At 43.3% G+C, this 20,645-nt stretch overlaps 2 protein-coding genes across 2 annotated transcripts in view; one reads left to right on the top strand and one right to left on the bottom strand.

Moving 5' to 3' along the window:
* Positions 1-2,212: 2,212 nt before the first annotated feature.
* On the bottom strand, positions 2,213-11,559 carry TNNC1 (troponin C1, slow skeletal and cardiac type). Its single transcript, XM_083429576.1, has 6 exons — positions 11,415-11,559; positions 7,723-7,753; positions 6,770-6,916; positions 6,131-6,245; positions 4,888-5,024; positions 2,213-2,656 (listed from the first exon to the last, which is right to left on the bottom strand). Exons 1-6 carry the CDS (start codon positions 11,436-11,438, stop codon positions 2,625-2,627), a joined length of 486 nt encoding a protein of 161 aa, XP_083285702.1. The 5' UTR covers positions 11,439-11,559; the 3' UTR covers positions 2,213-2,624.
* Positions 11,560-14,604: 3,045 nt separating this feature from the next.
* The window catches only part of NISCH (nischarin), a 33,118-nt gene continuing 27,077 nt past the window's right edge, over positions 14,605-20,645 (top strand). Inside the window, exon 1 of the mRNA XM_083429337.1 lies at positions 14,605-15,052. Within this exon, the coding sequence (XP_083285463.1) occupies positions 14,966-15,052 (87 nt within the window). The 5' untranslated portion in view covers positions 14,605-14,965. The remainder of the gene's footprint in view (positions 15,053-20,645) is intronic.

Raw genomic sequence — 20,645 nt, 5'->3', positions numbered from 1 at the left:
CGTACCAAGGATCATAAGCACCCCAAGACCAAACTTGTATTTCTTTTCCCTGACCTGATCCAAGCAGGTGGTGGCGTTACACGTCACATTCGGTCCAAGGGATGTTGAAGCATTGGAGGAAAACAGAGAATGATTCATCTTTCCATTTTGTTTGCAAGAAGTGATCCCTGTGCAAAGGATAATGAGCTCTCATAATTCTCCTATTATGTCTCTCACAAAAGACGCTCTCTGAAAGATGCAATAATACATTATCCCTTTTGGGTTTGAATCCATTCTGGTTTTTACACCTGGGGAATGGATATATAGCATGTTTGAAAGCCCTGGGCCCAAACTATTAGAAAAACACATCTCTTGGAAACCACTTAATTGTGTATCTGTTGTGCCTCTCTGCAGTGTAGCACTAATCTTTAGTGCTTGTTGTCATTTTGGATCTAGTTAGTTGCTTTGAAGTCCATGAGAATGGTAGTTATGCAGTCTGCTCTAGGTCTGGGAATTGGGTAGTAAAACCTATCAGTCTATTATGTCTGTCATCTTTTTTCCCAGAAGACCAGCTCTTGCTTTGAAAGAAGATAAACCCCTTGTTAATATGCTATGCTTTAGAAGTGATAGTGACAGACAAACAACCCTGAAATATAGATGTTAAGATCATATGTAACTAAACACAAATATATGACACTCTGGAGAGTAGCAGTGCTGGGAAGTATGAACTGAGTCTTTCATCTCCACTCACAGGAATGGCACTGGGGGGGGGGGATCACTGGGCACTTGCCCCTGAAGTGGGCCCATTGCCATTCTCTGCAGCCCCCTGCTGCTCCAACCCCTTGCTATTGCTGCCTGCTCACCTGTCCTCTGAGCGTGCAATAAATGACAAGGGCGAGGCGATGGAGCAGCAACTCCCTCTGGGCAATTAGGCAGATTGTAGCCGGAAGAAGAGTGCAAGCAAGTGGGCAGGAGGAGCACGTGGCAGAGGAGGACAAGCCCACCAAGGGCTCCTTGGCTCAGGGGCTCCTCAAAACCTAAGAGTCGAAACAACCCATGGAACAGTATCTTTTAAGCATCTGAAGAAATGCTCTCTGCTTTTAATAAAGGTCTTCCGGTGTTTCTGAAAGTGTGTTAATAGCCAGCTTGGGTGCAGAAGCTAATAGCAGGTGAAAAATTGGGCATCCTAAGAATCTCAGATCATGCAGTCTATTTCACCAGGCTGCAGAACAGAAGGCAAAGCAGGGAAGGTGGCCTATCCAGCCAGCTCTGCTGAGAAGCCAGCTGCCTTTGATGGATAGTCAATTGTCACTTAGCAGCAGCCTTTCATTCACTCTGACTGAACACTTCCATCCCAGCTGCTCATTATTAGAGCTATAACTTTGGTGCTTGAGATTGCTTCCCCCCCCCCCGCCCCCCATTTTCCTTCCTCATCCCTTATTCCTGTTGTTACATGCCTTTTAGATTGTAATATTGAGAGAAGGCATTGTCTGGTGTGTGTGTTTTTAAATTGATCAGTAAGCTGCATTGGGGGGACGTGGATGGCGCTGTGGATTAAACCACAGAGCCTAGGACTTGCCGATCAGAAGGTCGGCGGTTCGAATCCCCACGACGGGGTGAACTCCCGTTGCCCGGTCCCTGCTCCTGCCCACCTAGCAGTTCAAAAGCACGTCAAAGTACAAGTAGAGAAATAGGTACCGCTCTGGCAGGAAGGTAAACGGCGTTTCCATGTAGCTGTACGCCGGCTCCCTCAGCCAATAAAGTGAGATGAGCACCACAACCCCAGAGTCGGCCACGACTGGACCTAATTGTCAGGGGTCCCTTTACCTTTTTAAGCTGCATTGGGAGCATTTTTTTTTTTGACAGGGTGATAGTGGCGATGATGACGATACACCTTTAAGCAGTGTACATACATCAATTATCAATAGATAAAATCAGCAAATATTAAAAACAAATACTGTATGCATATGACTAAATCTTGTGCTTGCTGAAATCAAAGTTTTTCGCAAGCATTTAAAGGAGAATATTGAGGATGGCTACCTAATGTTTTTGGCTGAAGAGCTGGGTAAAAATTATTGCAATAAAGAAACAGACCTTGACAAAAATATGTTCAGATAATACAGCACATGACATGTTTGATGGGGACACTCCAGTATAAACCCAAACCTGAAATGTTGATAAGCATCCCTAGCACCTTTTGGCAGTGAAAGTCTTCTGCAAAACCACCAACAACTTTAGTTTTAAAATAATTTTATTAGCATTTCAAAAAGAAATTTTTGTTTCTGTACACACTGTACTTTTACATTCCGCTTGACACTGGTGGAGGATGAGCTGTAGCTCCACTGTTAAATCAGAGTTTGTAGTGAATTATTAAATGTCTCAATAGTCATTTAAGCCTCATTTTTCATTGTCAACTGCACAACCCATTCATACATTAAAGGGCACATTATAATCATGGAAAGCAATGACAAGTAAACAGGACCACAACCTGACTCAATAAATATTCCATAGGATGACTATCTGAGGCACTTAAGATATGGGTCACACTTTCCTGATGTTCACCATCTTCAGTACATGACATCATGCAAGTAGTAAGGAAAAGAGAACTGGAGGTGTCCGAGGCTGCTTTTCCAGAGATCTCATGCTTATTCAACGCCTTTCATAAACTCCAGAAATTCTGCCAAAGAAAGGAAATCCAAGATGATGGTTGGAGAAGCAGGGCATCTTTCTTGCCACTTCTTCCCCCCTCCCCAGCTTTTGTGTGCTGCTCCACAAGTGTGATTCTCCTTTCCCATAGACCTCCTGCCCCACACGATGAGCTGCACTCATGCAAGGACTGTATGCAAGGGTATGCATACCCCTAAAAGTTTTGTGAATCTAAGTTTGGCCTCATTGAGGGGCAGTATTTCAATATGAGTAGGAAAATGAGAGTACCCCTAAACATTTTTTTAGAAAAAAGCACTGACTGTATGTATCAATTGTTGCACATAAGGCATGCAGTTTGCCATTTGAGTTTGTCTTACCCATTACTTTCCCCTCGGCAAAACCACCCTATTATCATTCCTCAAACATTTTTCAAGCAAACAATGGCTATAGTCCAAGGCAGAGTTAAGCACACTTAGGGCTATTTATGTCCATGGCCCAAAGCAAGCTTAACTCTTCATTAGACTGTGACCATGGCTATGAGACATCTCAATTTGTCTTGTTCTTTTTTGAAAGGATAATCAAAAAATGATTTTGTGTACTGAAAATGATACCAACAGCTTAAATATGAGCTATTAAGAATTGACAATGCAGTGGTGGGGCCGTGAATGCAAGATAATGCATTCTGACCCAGAGACCAATGCATGCTGCAATACAGGATTTATATACCACTTAATCATCAAAACCTCTAAGCAGTTTACATAAAATGTACATTAAAATTTCTGATCACATCAAAATTTAAAAACAATTTAGGGTAATTTTTGTTCAAAATAAAATCCATTATTTAAAAAATTCCATTATAAAACACATGTCAAATTTATATGTTTGGGCACGCTTGCTTATAAAAAAGTTTTTAGCAGGTGCTGAAAACATTACAGTGAAAGTGCCTGCCTACAGTGCCAAAACTAAGGGCTTTTAGCCAGGAATTCTGCCCAAGGTGAAGCCTCCAGAGGGCGCCATTGATGCTCTCAGCCTGTTACCCAATCTACGATGAGCTGGGGCCACCCACTACACCCCATAGGTCCAAAGCGGTTTTGCTATTGCCTTTGTTGTCTCATCCCACCCTACCTTCTGAGTCAGAAGCCCCTTCCTTCTCTCCCCACTCACTTTGCCTGTTCCAGAGGGAAGAGCCCCCTGCGCGCATGTGGGGTGCCCAGGACAGCTGCGTTGGGCTGCAGCACCAGCCCCTCTCTCCCTCGTGTGTCTCTATACTCCTTGATGCCAGGTGGCTCCCTTGTCCCACCAGGGCTCCCCAGCTGAGGCAGCTGTTTTTCTCCCCTCCCCCCCCCACCCCCTGAATGTAACTGCTCTGATCTGTAAGTCTTTAAAGAGACATGAGAACCTTCTTTCCCACAATCCTGTGATACGGTTGTAAATATGGGGGTTTGCTTTTTCACAATTCAGATCTCAGTCCCCTTGCTGTTTTTCGTGGGGTGGGGTTGGGGGAGAAGAGGGAAATTAAGACACAAAGGACTAAAACCAGACAGAGAAGTAAATGACCCTGTGCTTTGGGAAATGAAGTGAGATAATTCTTTATATTACTGGGAAATGAGTTGCAGTGTTAATGTTTATGCATATTTACTCATAAGTAATGACCACTGAGTTCAGAAGTAAGCCCTGGTGACTAGTGCAATGTCTAAGCATGCTCTACTCAGAAGTAAGAATCACTGAGTTCAAGAGGAAGCTGTAGTCCGTTCACGTGAAGCCTCTGGAAGCTGCCTCTGCTATAATGGGCACAATGTCAAAGAAACCCTCAGAAGTTAGATATCAGAAAAAAGCATGTGCATGTGTATGGAAATGCGCATAAGGCTGGTCGATGCGAGTCTTCTACCCAGGTGAAAGAAAGCCTAGTTTTGCCGTGCTGCCAATTTTCAATTGGCAGGGAATTCAAAAGTGCAGGTGTGGCTATACTGAAGGGTTCCTTGCAAGTGTGGAATGAACACTATGTGGCAGATCCACAGATCAAAGCAGTCAAGTGGGCATTTATGGGGTAAGGGGAAGCTTCAAGTCAGCTGGTCCTAAGCTGGAAGGATTTAACTGAAAGGAGTACCTTTGGTCTTTAAGTAATGATGACTCTGAGTTTTTAAGATTAGGTCCAGTGTGTGTGTGTGTGTGTCCACCCTCTTTTTCTTTATAGTGGTTGCCATCTAAGAGCACTGCAATTCTTGCTGTGATTTATATGCAAAGTTACACACAGTCATTTACCATCATAGTCAATCTTGCCATCGTTATTTTTGTCTCCATCTTTCATCAGTTCCTCAATGTCATCTTCAGTGATCGTTTCTCCTGTAGCTTGCAACATGAGTTTTAGTTCGTCTAGGTCTATGTATCCATCTGTATTTCTGTGAAGAGATGGGAGAGCTCAAAAAAAGGGAGAATTCCATTCCCGTATATGTCTTCATTCTCACCAAGCATTGCATTGCAGCTGAGTGCTTATTTGAACACTGTATTCTATGCGCTACACCACAAGATCAACCAAACAACCCAAAAGGCATTGTTTGGCATTAATATTTGTATTTCAAGATGATCATGTGCAGTTTGTCAGAGATCTGAATTTTACCAAGAAAGGACTTGCGAACAGCTGAGTGATAATCTAATGGAGCTGTTAAATACACATGTGCAAATGCAACATTCGTACCCATCTAAATATCAGCCCTGAAGTTTTGGGTCTTACTTAATGATTGGCCAATGTGAAAGAGGGGAAAAATCCAAGCGTGTTGAATCATAGAACTGTAGAGTTGGAAGGGACCCCAAGGGTGATCTAATCCAACCCCCTGCAATGCAGGGAACTCCGCTAAAGCATCCATGACAGATGGCCATCCAACCTGTCAAGATAATGATGATGAAGAGAAAGTTCTGGTACCTTCTTGCCCCTGGGGGTCAGATTTTTATCTAGCCTTCCCCCTGCAGGCCAACTTCATCAAGTGGGTAGGACAATAATCACATGGTATCATTATGTCATGACATTCTTCTAATGTTTCTACGCCTAATTTTGCCTAATATATCCACCTTTGCAATGCACTTTCCCCTAATATAATACATTTTTGTATGGTGTTTTTGTTGTTGGTTTTTTTTTACTAAATTATGCATTTTAAGAACACTCCACCCTAGTATATGCATTTTTCTGTGCATTACTTGGCTGGAGCACCACAATGAATCCCAGCCAGGAGAATGGCAGGATGTCAATATATTAAGTAATAAAAAGAATTGCAATATTCAGAGAAATGTGAATTTTGCAGGCTGGTTGTGTCTCGGCTTGAATATTGCCTTGAAATGTGAGCTGGAATTATTTCTCTCCCATCCTCGTAGTGGCAGCTATCACAGTGAAGGAAGTCTATGAAAGCTAGTTATCCTCTTCTTGCATATTACTAGTCACCCGGGACTAGGTATGAGTGTTAGAAACGTTCTGTCTCCACTTGATCACTGTCTAGGTCCACAAGGTACTTACTTGTCAAACATTCTGAAGAGATCGGAAAGTTCTTCTTCTGATTTTCCTTTGCTGTCATCTTTCATACACCTGACCATCATAACTAAGAACTCATCAAAATCTACAGTGCCACTACCTGTCCATGAAAAAGAAAACAACAAAGGTAACTTATCCCTCACCTTGAGCATTTCTACATAAATATCCCAAACACGGCTAATAAAAAAAGCCAGTTTATATTGTAAATGCTGTAGCAGTTGACAGAGGTTTGTTTTTCCTTCAAATTTAAATGGTGGTTATTGTTTTTTTCCAAATTGTTGTTGCTCATGTTGTCGTCTTGTTTCATCCATTCTTTGAATCCTTAAACATTCAAGGAGGTGTGATTAATTATTTCAATATAATGATTTCCATCTAGAAACCCAGCCAGATGGATGGGCTATAAATAAAAATAATGTTGCTGTTAATTCATTAAATTTATATACGACCCTTCACCCGAAGATCTCCGGACAGTTCACAAGATGAAAATGCAGAATATGCCAAAGGACATCTGGTTCAACTCCTCTTCATTCCTCCTCCACACAGCTCTCAAGAAAAAAAAATGTTTTACTATTTTTAAACTTTCCTTCACAGATCCTTATAACCACCCAGAAAAAAATAGCTCACCATCTTCGTCTACTTCATCAATCATCTCCTGCAGCTCCTCCGGGGTAGGATTCTGCCCCAGCATTCTCATCACCTTCCCCAGCTCCTTTGTGCTGATACACCCATCCTCTGCACCCAGGACAAATATATCAAAAGCAGCCTTGAATTCTGGAGGAAGAAATGAAGTCAGGGTTTGCCACATTGAATTCAACAAGGAGGCTTCAAAGCCTGCAGCACTTTCCAGCTGTGACTGACAGAAAATAGCTGGCAGCTTTCTACTCCTGCCTTCAAAATTATGGCAGGTTGATTGTCTCTCATCCCTTCCCTTTCTTGAATGGGACCAGCTAAGCTCAAAAAGTTAAAAGGCTTAAAAGAGTTTCAAGGACATTCGGCCTCCCAGCATTTCACAGATGTACTCTGTTAGTTTATATTTTAATTCAAAAATATGCCAAATGCAATCCGTGGAGGGCCCATAGCTCAGTAGCAGACCACATGGTCCATGCACATACAGACCGGGGTCAATCTCTCGGGTAGCAAGAGCTCCTTACTGTGGGAAGCCCCTGATAGACAGAGTCAACAGTACTAGGATATTTGGAACCAGTACCTTGTCTTGGTACCAGGCAGCTTCATGTCATAGCATGGCCCAGTTGATCTAACATCACCAGGCAGCTTCATAGGTCTATATGATCCCTTTTAAAAACATCTCTGGAATTTCTTTATATCCTGCATCTACCAATAAAGGGTTGGGAAGCATAAGGAGGAAATTGCCTGTTAAGATGAGTGAAGTGGTAGCCGGCTGAACTTCACAAATGGACATCTTCCACCAGCTCTGGATCCAAGCTCTTTATTTTGCATATTGATTACTTGTCAGGGCTGGTGGCTAATTGGTTATTCAACCACCCCAATTACAGCTTGACAATGGGGCAAACAGCCTTCTTGTGAAATAAATGGGAAGATAAATGGCACACGCTTACCATTTTTCTGTTCTTCTGTCAACTGCTCAACCTGTTATTAAAATAAAGACTCAGTTCAATCATACAGTATAACTATTTGTATATATATCATCCTTGTACTTCAGTCAAATATAGTCTTCCAGTAGCAAGACATTACAAGCTAACAAAACAGATAGGTAAAGGTAAAGGTACCCCTGCCCGTACGGGCCAGTTTTGACAGACTCTAGGGTTGTGCGCCCATCTCACTCAAAGAGGCCAAGGGCCAGCGCTGTCCAAAGACACTTCCGGGTCACGTGGCCAGCGTGACATGGCTGCTCTGGCGAGCCAGAGCCGCACACGGAAACGCCGTTTACCTTCCCGCTAGTAAGCGGTCCCTATTTATCTACTTGCACCCAGGGGTGCTTTCGAACTGCTAGGTTGGCAGGCGCTGGGACCGAACAGTGGGAGCGCACCCCGCCGCGGGGATTCGAACCGCCGACCTTTCGATCGGCAAGCCCTAGGCACTGAGGCTTTAACCCACAGCACCACCCGCGTCCCTAACAAAACAGATACCGGTATATTAATTTCTTAAAAGTAAAATGTTTCAGTATCCTCCACCTTCACCTGCTCTGACATGAATTAAAGTCTCTCCCCCCCACCAAAAAAAAAATTAGTGGTGGCTTGATTGTGAATTCTCCTCTTGATGCATCCCTTCTCATTAACATTGTATTTAATAGGCAACATAACATCTTCACCTATCTCAAATATGCACATCTAATTTGCCTGGTTGTTTCCTCGTGGGATTTAGCCAGCATCTCCTTTAATGATACTAAATGCTAATTTGTACCATTTGATTGCTATGTGCTCAAGTTAATACATAATAGGTGCGTCCCCTCAAAATATCCATGCTTGTGATCTGGGCCATGTACTTCTGATTTATCCTCTCTGTTACCTTTGGTGAGCAGGCCTAAGTGCTTATGGTTTGCAGAATAGACTTCCAGGTTCTTCTGAAAGCTGGTGGTGGGGTGACAGAGTGTTGGCTCTAAATTCAGGTTCAGACCCAGGGACACGCCCCCCTCCAGCTCATTACTCTTCCGACTGGGCCATTGGACTCCATTCTTGGACTCCAACTCTGCTGTACTCCTCCTACATACAAGCAGATACCACCTCCTACATGTCAGCATCTCCAAGATACACCTTCTGCCCTGTCCCCCCTTACACATCTTTGTGTAAAGATGGCTGTTGAGAAACAACCCCTTACTCCCTTATTCCTGACCAGTCCTGTTTCCGTCTGGAGAATCTTTTCAGAAGAAACTGACACACATGGATCAACCTGTAAAATCTTTTCCAATTACCTATGAGGTCACAACCACCCCATAGAAATACTGGTCTCCCATCCATCAGCCTTGCTTGTATTGCGTTGCAAGGCTGCAGAAAACAAATGACAAGATGGGGGAGGGGGATAATCTATGGAAACAATAGCAGCAAGATCCCAGTTCAAAATTTCATAGTGAAACCTGAACCTGCTTATATAAGCCTCTGTGATGGAAGTAGAGCAGCTGTGAGATGCTCTTTCATTGTGATGACCAAAAAGAAAAAAGAAAAAAAACCCGACAACCCAAGATAGTTGGAGACAGCAAACAAACGCCTCCTGTCACTTTTGTGTGCTCCACATAACTTGACTATTTTGGCACGCTGGCTATTTTTATGCCCTAGTGACTGAGATGCTGTTAAGAAAGATAACCCTTCTGATTGTTCACAGAAGCTGACTGACATTGGTATTTATCACTGGAGGCTTTTATCTCAACCCATGGCCCTGAAAATGTTCTTTGTATACACTGGCATCTGGAAAGCATTCCAAACTTAGCTCTGTAGAAGAGATGTGAGCGGGCAACGCGATAAATCCGCTGGATTCCTTTGAACAAGTGGTTGCAAAATTACATGTGTTACAGGAGCAGTTGCATACATGTAAAGATGATTGTACTTTGCAGTAAATGACGGACAAATGTAACATTCTTTTGTTTCCAGCTCAGCACCCTAGTTGCTGCCTTTTTATGTTGATGTTAGAGGATTGGACGAGAGAGAGACCTGGGGTAAAATGCAGTCTCAGCCATTCGGCCTCTGGCAAGTCACATCTCTCAACCAAACCTCCCTTATAGGTTTGTTGTGAGCATAAAATGGGGAAAGAAACCTGCATTGAGCTCATTGGGCAAGGAGTAGGATACAAATGTTGTAAGATAAACATGTACAAGGCTTAAGCTAAGGCAACACGTAAAGGATCATCTTGCTGACCAGGAGCCCCAAATGGACAAGGATGAAGAACTCTCTTAAGTGGCTGTAATTCTATTCCTACAACATGGGAAAACCAGTGACTTCCTCTATAATTGTTGTAAAGGCAAATAAGTTAAAGGCTATGACAAGGGGTGTAGAACCACTGTACTAAATGTAAAGTAAATTTTGCTATAAATAAATTTCCCTCAATGCTTTTATGAGCCTAGTCTCAACAGTGTTGCTCAGAAAGCAGACAGTGCTGTCTGGGGTTGACTACCAACTTGCAGGCTGCAGACCCTTTTATTAGTAAGAAAATGCAAAACATGCAGAATCCAGATAGCCCAGTGTTGTCCCATACTGGAAAAAGAATCTTCTGTATTTTAGACAGAAATGTGTCCACAGCCCAGATACATTCTTTTGCCTCAGTGGATTATTTATTTACAGCACATAGCAGCTGTTTAAACCTACTTGTAGGAGCTTGGCCATCATCAGGATATGCTCAGGCAGGAATCATCCCTTCTTCCATCTGTCTTATTAGGGTTTCTTATTAACAATCTTAACCACAGTAGAACATAAGCCCAGTTAGACTACAGATATAGCCAGAACTGTTCTTCCCCCGATTAAAATGGAATTAGTGAGAGTATTTCTGTTATTGCCATTAGTTTCTCTCCTTACCCCTTTGACTTACTTTCCAAGCTAAAAATAATAACTAATCTAACTCTCCTGAAATTTAGACAATTGTGATCTGGTGTCCTCTTCTTCATTGAACAGAGTGAGCATTTTCCTTCATAATTCGTCTTGCAGAGCAGTGGTCAAAACCATAGGTGCAAAAAATTATAACAACATTACTTCTCAGGCCCCCTTGTAGTTCCCAATTACAAGCAGAAGGGGAAATTGTAGATGAATTCCGAATTAAACAAACCAACAAAAACCCTTCAGCTTGTGAACTTCTGGAAAAAAACTATATTTTATATATATAAATAATAAATTGTTTCACTGCTATCTGCATTTTCTGTAAAACATATTGGCTATAATAGTACAAAGGTAAAATAGTTTTGAAATTATGCTCAACAACAGCCTTATGCAGCTAGGCATCCCTAAGCCATTAAACAAAAACCTAAAATATATACTCTATTTAGAGCTGGGCTACAATGAAAACAGGCTTTCACATAAAACACAGTAAGTTTCATTAAAGTAAGTACCAATGCATTTGTACAAGGTTTTTTTAAGGAACTTAAGCTGTATGGCAAATCTCTTTATCATATGAACAAGTTGAAGGATGTCCATTATTACATTTAACATTAATGATAAAAATAAATGTAACATCATCACTAGCATTAACCAGAACATTAATATTTGCACCTTGTTAAAACATGTGGAGCATAATCCTATGCTTGCTTACGCAGAAGCAAGTCCCAGCCTCAGCTTTATATCATCATGTACTGTATGAAAATATTACTTACTGCTGCCTTGTAAATATCATCCATGGTTCGTTACTGTTGGCCCGGTGCTGGATGGAGATGACAAACTGTACAGAGACAAAATTAAGGTCTCTGCCAGCTCTCTGTCCCTTGAAGCTCTGCTTATATAGTAGGCTGTCAGCCCTAAATGTGTCAGCCAAGGACTGCTGATCGCTACACAGCCCGGCATATAAAGCCATCCTATCCATTCTAAGCAAGACTCTTCACCTTGTCTCAATGGGAAGCATGCAAAGTTTGTTACAGCTGACATTTCTAAAACATGATCCTAATTCCACTGACGCTTACTTTGTTTGTTTTATACTTCAGAACTAAAGTGCAACCTGATCTTTACTACACTTATGCTTCTTTCAGGGATCAGATGGCACACGTATAGAATGATGGTTCCACATTTTGGGGGCGCTTTAGTTTTCCACGCTCAAATTCATCCATATGACTTACAACACGGCTGACCGCAAAACCAGTGCTTTGTATACTATGCAGAGCTGATTTTCTACCAACAGAACACAAGTATCCTATTGGAAGACTTGTCCTTTCCAAAGGAACTCTTTTCCAGATTCCACATGTGTATCACAATGTCAGGGGCAAGAACATGGGCCTATGGTGTACACTCTGTGACAATTGAGAAACAATTCAGATATAAACTTTCCACATGCAGGTTTATGGCACAGTCCTTCACTCCACCCAATGGAACCACTTCTGCTTGCTTTTTAAGTAGTGAAGGAGCGTCTTCCATCTGAATAACTGTACCACATAATAGTCCACATGTTTGAACTGACTCTTACCAAATTCTCTGCAAGCATCTGTGGGGTAAGCTGGTTAAATTCTTAATTCATGTTGACCCTTGGCAAAACAATTTTTTCCATCATTCACTTAGCTTGCTCAGGGACATGCATTGGTATTGAAGTTATACATATGCTAGAGTGAACAATCTCTCTCTCCATTGATTCAGAGCTCCCCCCTCTGTTCAACTGCGTTTGCACACAGGTAGGTAGAGCTGGCAAGAAATTAATTCATCTGTAAATGGAAACTTATGTGAAGAATTTGCAAGTGGGCTTTACTTTGAATGAGAAGGGGTACGTAAGTACGGCACTGCAATAGTCAGGATCACTTAACATGGATTTATTTCCTTTATTTATTCCTTTATTTATTTATTCCTTTATTATTTCAGTCATCTTGTGCTTTACCCCCACATCAGCCAACAATGCTCATGGAGCAGCTTACATAAGATCAGTAAGACTAATAGCGTGGTACCTTGGGTTACAAACACTTCAGGTTACAGACTCCGCTAACCCGGAAGTAGTACCCCGGATTAAGAATTTTGCCCCAGGATGAGAACGGAATTTGTGCGGTGGTGGCGGGAGGCCCCATTAGCTAAAGTGGTATCTCAGATTAAGAACAGTTTCAGGTTAAGAACAGACTTCCGGGACGAATTAAGTTCGTAACCAGAGGTACCACTCTATATAATTATAACAAATGTTAAATATTCTCCTGGTCAAAGGGAGAGGTTTTTCTCCATTCTTCCAATGCAAAGAGTTGGCATTCTAAATTCTTCATCCTCTGCACTTGTCTTCTCAGGTAATGGATGGCTCTGGGGCACCCTACCATTAAGCAGTGTGATGTGGCCAGGGGGTGGCCAGGAAAATAGCTGTGAGGTGGTGGAGAACACAGGTGCCCTGTGCCCCCTAAAATAGCTTGCTGCCTTCAGGCACAGTGGAGAATGCTGCTCCAGCCCTGGTGTTTGCTTGCCAGTCTGGTGGGTTTCTGAACATGGAATGTGGGTAGGGAAGGGACCATTTTGTCCTTCGCCACTTATAGCAAACTGTCTTAGGCTGGTACCTGCTGGCTCTACATAATGAATGAGCCAAAAAGGTGAACAGGCTCTGGTTCACACTGCTGCAAAGCTTGTTCTTGTAGCTCAGGGTATTCAGAAGTAAAATTTTAAAGCATTTTTCAGGAGCTATAAGCAAAACAACAGACAACATTAATACAGTAATTCTTAGAGGTTACATAAATTATTGGAGATCTAAATCATACCATAAAGGTTAATGTAGACAAGTCCAAAAATAATCCTTAAAACACATGCCCCAGACAGTTTTCATAAATTACATTTAAAAAAATGAAAAGTATGGATAGTCATGTTCAGAAAAGAAAGACAAAACTTGCTACGAACAGTAGCTACGAAAGAAAAAATTGAGAGCAGAACTTAAAAGCTCTTACTCTGATTTTGGTAATGTCTCCCTCGAGCCACAGGAGTTTAAAAAATAGGCATTTCGAAGAGCAAGAAAGACTGTAGTTAAGAGGCAGAGAAAAATAGCTGGTTAATGAGCCAGCTGAGAGCTAGCGAGGACAGAAAGATTGCCACATCCTTTGGGCCTTGCTGTTGCTCCGGTGAGGGAGAAGGAAGGGCAAGTTTTCTATTAGCGTTTCAGCTGATTACTTATTAGCTTAACATTCCATGAGGATTCTTCCATCTAAATCTCTTTTGTTTACCTTTGAATTTTGTAAGTGATAGCAAAGGATAACAGGATGACAAAGATTTACGTCCATGGGTGTACTCATGAAGTGAAGCAATTTGTTGCATAAACAGTATTTGTCTGGACATATCTACGTTGCTTAATGGAGGTTCTTTCCGCGCCTCACCAGGCAAAAATGGAGCCTCCTTCACAGGCGCAGGCTACCATTATAACAGCAAAAGCAAGATTGTAGGGGTGATTTGCAATATAACGAAACAGTGGTGTTGCCTGGGATAACTTGTAGTAATAGATGCTGGTGGCTCAGCAGCACAGGCCAAGGACTCACTAGTCAAGAGTGGGGGATTCTGTGGCTGGCGGAGCAACCGGCTTGAGATCTGGCATCTTATGTCAACACCTTCTTTCCAAAAGAAACTCAGGGGTGAAGCTGCAAGTCAACAGACTGGTTCCAAGCAGATGGGAACAAGCAACAGATGGGGCACCGTTGCTAGAAAAATGCAGTGAACACTCTGGCCACATTGCACTCCATTACCTCTCCTCTGAGGAGCTGCCTCTTTTTTTTTAGGAGGAAAACGGGGTCGAAAGTAACCCGGAAGCTCCGTCCTCCAGCTAAAGGAACTGCGACTCTACTTCTTTCGAAAGTCCATGTTTCTTCCTCCCCCCCCCTCGCTCTCCCGCGCTTTAGCCCCGCCCCCTACGCCCGGGGCTTCCTCGGCCCTTCCGCAGACTGCGAATGACAGTTGTCGCGCGGCGGCGTCTCTCGAGGCCTCCTCCTCCTTGCCCCGCCCCCGCCGGAGCCAGCCGAGTTAGGGAGGCGGGCAGGCGGGCGGAGTGAAGCCGAACATGGCGGCTGTGACGGCGGCGGGTGCTGCGCTGGCAGCAGCCCGTGGGGAGGGGGCAGCGCAGCAGCAGCAGCGGCCGCCACAACAACAGCAGCAGCAGCGGCCGGCGGAGCTCGCCTGAGCAGAGCGGCCGCGTGAGCGCAGCTCCTCCGCCCCAGCGGCGCCTTCCCCTCCCGCGTCCCTCGCGCCCTGCCCTCTTCTTGCCTGAGGAGCGGCCGAGATGGAGGTGGTCGGGGCCGGGGAGGAGGGCGAGGAGCCCCCGAAAGGGGTCCGGATCCTTGGCTCGGAGCTGGTGGAGACCTACACGGTGAGGCGGCGGCGGCAGGAGGGGCGAGGAAGGGGAGGCGAGGTCAGGGCGGTGGTGGGTTTCTTTTTCTCAAAGGGAAGGGTTCAAGTCTTTCCCCTGGGTCCCTCATCCCTCTCTTGGGGAAAGGATCATGGTACACGTACACACGCACTGTTTATCTATATCGTGGGAAGGGGGGATGACGATGCGGGGATAAATGGGGAGCGGGTCGGGGAAAACCTGCTAAAGAGACGCCTTCCTGATGCATCCATATCCGATATTGCCCTGTTGGGAAACGATTGCAGGCTTCACCGGGTCCGTGTTATGCTTGTGCTCTTCCGAGTTACACAGAACTCTTCCTCGGGCTGGATATTCCTTGGGCGGGAACACTAACTCCGAAAGCAAAGAAATAAGAAGCATGTGAGAGAGCAAAGGTGGTGTTGGGGCAGGGGAAGCACTCCAGCCATGAAACATCGTCCCCAGAGTCTCATCTTTCCAGCATTTGTAGAATCAGAGAAAGGAGGCAAAATGTGCTTATAGGTTTTTTTTAATGAGAAATTAGCCCTCTCTTCCGCTTTTTAGTGTTTTACATCCCCCTCGCCCCCCCCCAAAAAAATTCCTTCGGCACCCATATGAGGGAGGCCATAGATGTTGTTGTCTCTCTTAAGGTTGAGGTTTAAAATATTTGCCTTTGAAATGGGCATGCCAAATCAAAGACCAAGTTCTGGTATGAGCTTTTTATTCTGCCCTCTCACTTCATGGTAAACAAATACAAAGCATCCTTTAGAAACTGGCCCAAACACATGACCTAACATATAATACATTTGGTATGTTGTTGTTTTTTAAATAATATGCAGAAGGGATGTGGCAATGGGCAAGGGACATTTTTCCAGTCTGGATAAAATTCAGTGTATGATAATCTTACGCAACCGTTAAAACTGTGAAATGCTTCTCTTTTTGAATGGTGGGGTTAGAGGAAAAGAAGATGCTTTGATTTGCATTACAGTAGTTGTAGTAATGCTCTTATCAATACCAATGAACTTTTTATACAGAGTTGTCCATGTGCTAAGTACATTGCAGTTACCTACCAGCTTTAGAAGCCAACCCAGAATCTTACCATTGAAACATCTCAAACTACAGTACTTGGTTACATAAATGAAAATGGGTGTGCCTCCTAGTTTTGTTTTAGCTAAGCCATTCTCTTAGATGAACTCTGAGCCATTCTCATCAATGAATTTTGTAGTGTGAAAACAGATTTCTAAACCTGTTTATGCCTATTTTAATAATATGAAAGGGTGAGAATACTTGGCACCACATTGGTTTAAAAGTGATATATACCGGTATGTCCCATTTCTAATGCTGCATAGATGCATGCCTTATTGATTGCATTTTTAATACGTAAAGTGTAAAAAAATCAGGGTATAATGGAAATGATTTACATAATGTGAGATACTTGGCAGAGATAGAACTGCAGTGTGAGAGTTTTGAAAATATTTTCCTCCTTGAGTACATGGGCTAGCTAAAATAAGAGAGAAGGGAGAGAAAGCAGTCTAGATAAAGTACTTTCAAAATGTAATTCTTTTGATCTGTGTGCAGAGCAGATAATGATATTATAGTGACTAATCTAGCCAAAATTAGGCAAACAGTCCCCCTCACAGTGCTAATTTTGGCTTGTGCCTTGTTTTGTTAGTGAATACTTTTATTTGCTGGTTCTACCCAATGTAAAACGAAGAGAGACTGGTAGGTCGCCTACCACAGCAACCTCATGATAATAACAAGACAGGAAATATGTTTGCTGATGAAGTAGACTGTAGTCCAAAAGAGCATATGCCATAATAAACTGATTAGCCTTTCAAGATTCCTTTTGGGTTTTGTTGTTGTTGTTGTTGCTGCTGCTGCTATAGACTTGAACGCCTGCCCCTCTAAAAATTTCACTCTGATAATAAGATCGCCCTCTAAAAAAATAGTAACTGTGTGGCAGCTCTCCACTTTTGTAAGATACAGTGGTACCTCTGGTTGCGGACGGGATCCGTTCCAGAGCCCCGTTCACAACCTGAGCAGAACGCAACCCGCGTGTGCGCTGGTCGCAATGTGATGCGCATGCACGTGATTTCATTTTGAGCGTCTGCGCATGCACGAGCAGCAAAACGCCAAAGTAATCCTTCCTGGTACTTCCGTGTCACCGCGGGACGCAACCTGAAAAAGCTCAACCTGAAGCAAGCACAACATGAGGTATGACTGTAATGGACTTGCAGTGTCCCAGGTAACATGATGATGAGAAAGGTACTAGACTTGGCTACGGGGAAAAGCATTTTTATTTGTGAGAGCGACCAATGAATATCCTTGCATAACTATATAAGTAAGCAAAGTAAGCTATACTTTTCCCTGCTTAAGAGTCAGCAGTGTCTGGCACCCATTACATCAATCCCTACCCTCTCTCAGATCTACTTTCATGCCTAGTAACACAGTTTAGTAAGGGTGCAGCCCCATGGCCCCTTGTCAGATCTACTTCTTTGACATCCAAGAAGTCAGCTCCTCCAACTGCAGTGGCTTAGCGTGGTTTGCCAGTGCCCAGGGCAAGGCAAGTATTGAGCCCCCTAACCTCTAGGAAGAAGCAATCATATATCACAGTCAAGGAAAAGTTTGAGGAGCCCACCATGCGAGAGTCTGCTCTTCAGGGACTGGGACCATCTGGAACCAACCACTGACATCTCAGTTTATGGTGAGCACAGAGTAACCCTTCTGATGGGATGGGAGCACTCCGATGGTGCAAACCTTTGCCATCATTGGCTTGCACTCTGCACAACCTCTGTGGCTCCTTCCCTTTTGCGCACCTTTCTCCACGCTTGGAGAAAAAGGTGGCGGTGGATTTGGTTTCGAAGAACAGTGCGTGGCAACAGAGAGTGCCGCGCTGTCGGGGCTGTTGTTGAGTGGGCACATGACCCTCCCTGCTGCAGGGCAGGCTGAAATGGGTGGGAGCATCTCTGCCGAGGCTCAGGGCAATGGGCAGAGGAAGTCAGCGGTGGGCAGGACAGAGTTGTTGGCCATCGCAGTGCCTCCATGCAGTGTTGCTGCTGCTGCCAGATGGAGCACTGCAGGATATATGTGCACACCTTCGCAGGTTGGGGCATTGCCACTGCCTCAAGTCTCGCCGTCCATCCACCTCTCCCACCATCAGGAGACGCCACACAGCTGAGGAATACAAGGGCCTGTCCTATCCTAGCTCCTGTTTCGTGTCCTGCTCAGGTGAAGCGGGCAGCTGGGGCAGGGAGTGCCTTTGGTCAGGGCAGAAGCTGCAGCTGCAGCCTCAGAGGGAAGGAGTATTTTGCATGTGCTCAGAAGCACATCCCTATAAATTTTTGAACCCAGGGCAATTGCCCTGGTGCCTCTCCCCCCTGCTACGCCACTGTCCAACACTGTGGGCCCAAAAAAAGGGCAGTTCCAAAAGTCCTCCTGGTCGCCTGGCATTCCTCCCTATGGGAAGTCAGGGACACATTCTCCATGCTTTGGCGCAATTGGGGATAGCCAAAACCCCATTTATATTATGCAAATATATGTTCCCATCAGCCTACTTGGCAATACACATTCTCACCATTTATTGAACAACTCACTAATATCTCTTCATAGGAATTAGGTTGCACTCATTAAAAATGTATTTTTAAGTTATGTTACATGGGGGGACTTAATAAAATTAAGAATTTTTAAACAGCTGAAGGTAAACACATTTGAGTTGCACTTATTTCAGATGAAGTGATTCCCCCTTCCCCTCCCCCTTCCCAACTTTGACTGGATTGTGCCCACGGTTCTGCCTGTATTTTTTCTTTGTTTCTCAGAATTATGAACAGCAAGAAGCCCTTAGAAGACTTTCCCACCCTTATCTCCCCATGACAGCTTCCTGCACCCCTTGAAAAGCTGCTCCTGAAGGTGTGGGAGGCTGCCTGAAATCAAAGGGAGATACAATGCCTTAGTAAGGGGACAAAGTAATTTCCCCTGCAGCCCCTGTTTCTGCCCCATCCCATTCTGGAGACTTCCTTCATCCTCAGGAGCGGCTTTTGATGGGCTGCAGACGAGACAGTGCAAAGATTCCCTTTTCCAAGCTTCCTTTTTAAGAGCCAATCTGAAATGAAAATGTGCAAAATTGTTTTTTATGAGAGATTTTGTATATACTCTACTTTGTATTTAGTGCCCCTAATGAAATCTGCAAGCTCAAAACACATAGCTTACCTATCAACTTGGGTAATAACATTGCCCTTTGTAACTGCAGATCTTTCGATTACTACTAGATAATACAAAGCAATAGCAAGATAAGTGACATTGATGATGAAGTGTACAGGCTTTGAAGCTTCATTTACAAAAGGGTTGTGCTGTGAGAAATGTAAAAACAACCCTGTCTTCTCTTGTGTGTAAATACATGCTGATTATTGTGATTCTAGAGACACAATCCAGAAAAGTGTGTGCACAGAGAAGAACTGAATGCACAGCCTGAGCTTCCTTTGAAGTATTTGCTGCAGCAGCTCCTACTGCCATGGTTCAATTTGCAAAACAGCTTGCTGCCTCAACAGCCAGAGCTGCTGCAGTGAGAACTTCAAAGAAACCTCCTGCTGTGTGCCTGGTTCCCCCTCCTCCAAATGCACATGGAGCCTCTGTAGATTGCAGCCACTATCGCAGCTAGGTTGCTCCATATTATTTCATTTGTATTGTTCCATAGAAATAAGCAGTGAAAATAATTGATTTCAGGTAGTGGAGACTCATTCTAGAAATAGGCATGTATTCATCAACATTCAGAATACAAGAGTACATACTCTTTTCTATTCTCTATATCAGTGAAGTATTTTAAACAGTATTTATTAATCTAATCTAATTTAACATTAAGTCCCCTACATGTTTCCTTAGACATAAGTCTGTGTTGAGTGAGGCATGCTTCTAGATAAAGATGCATTGGATTCCAGCCTAAGAGTATAAAGGTAACCACCTAACTAATGCCAAGACCAACAGATTTCTGACAGTGATGTGGTTAAAATGCCATTAATGATGTCTCATGTCAGTTAAATTATTTGCATGTGTTGGCAGGAAAAAAATATTTGTACTTTGGACTGAGTTTTTTAAAATAGGGAATACTGTAGATATATCAAACAGTATCCTGTTACTTTTCTAACTTTTGCTTTTAAAACTCCCTTGTTTTATGATAAAATGTTTGAGAACTGAGCATTATTATTATTATTATTATTTTATGATATACACCTTAATGACTTTTATTTACTAAGTGTTTTAGTTAGTGTGATCAGAGGGAGATAATTTGAATTATAGACTTTGCACGAGTGGACGTCTACTCATGCAACAGGGTTTTACGCTGCAGCCTTGTGTGCCTGTGAGAACTGAAAATTGTTGAAAATCAGGTAGTCTCTTTTAGTAATAGAATTATGTTATCAACATAGTACAACATAATGGTATGTTAATCTGCCCCCCCAATCAATTTCCTATATTAAAATAGGACAAGCTGTGAATGAGATAGAGACAACCCTGAGTATATGCTTAGTTATGCATGAGATTTGAAAATGAAGCAATTTTAAAGCACTATTGTAGTGCCTTGTTTGTAACATGCAGTATTAAAAAT

The sequence above is a fragment of the Podarcis tiliguerta genome (genome assembly GCF_965153285.1).
Source record: "Podarcis tiliguerta genome assembly, chromosome: 2".
In the NCBI taxonomy this organism is placed as follows: domain Eukaryota; kingdom Metazoa; phylum Chordata; class Lepidosauria; order Squamata; family Lacertidae; genus Podarcis; species Podarcis tiliguerta.
The sequence above is the reverse complement of the archived record's forward strand: the minus strand, read 5'-3'. Positions and strand labels throughout refer to the sequence as shown.

Excerpts from the sequence above, each read along its gene's own strand:
- TNNC1 (XM_083429576.1), bottom strand. The coding sequence starts at position 11,438 with ATGGATGATATTTACAAGGCAGCA. Across the intron at positions 6,246-6,769 it reads TGATGAAGTAGACGAAGATG|GTAGTGGCACTGTAGATTTT; the intron begins GTGAGCTATTTT and ends TTTCATGGACAG. Across the intron at positions 5,025-6,130 it reads CTCTTCAGAATGTTTGACAA|AAATACAGATGGATACATAG; the intron begins GTAAGTACCTTG and ends ATCTCTTCACAG.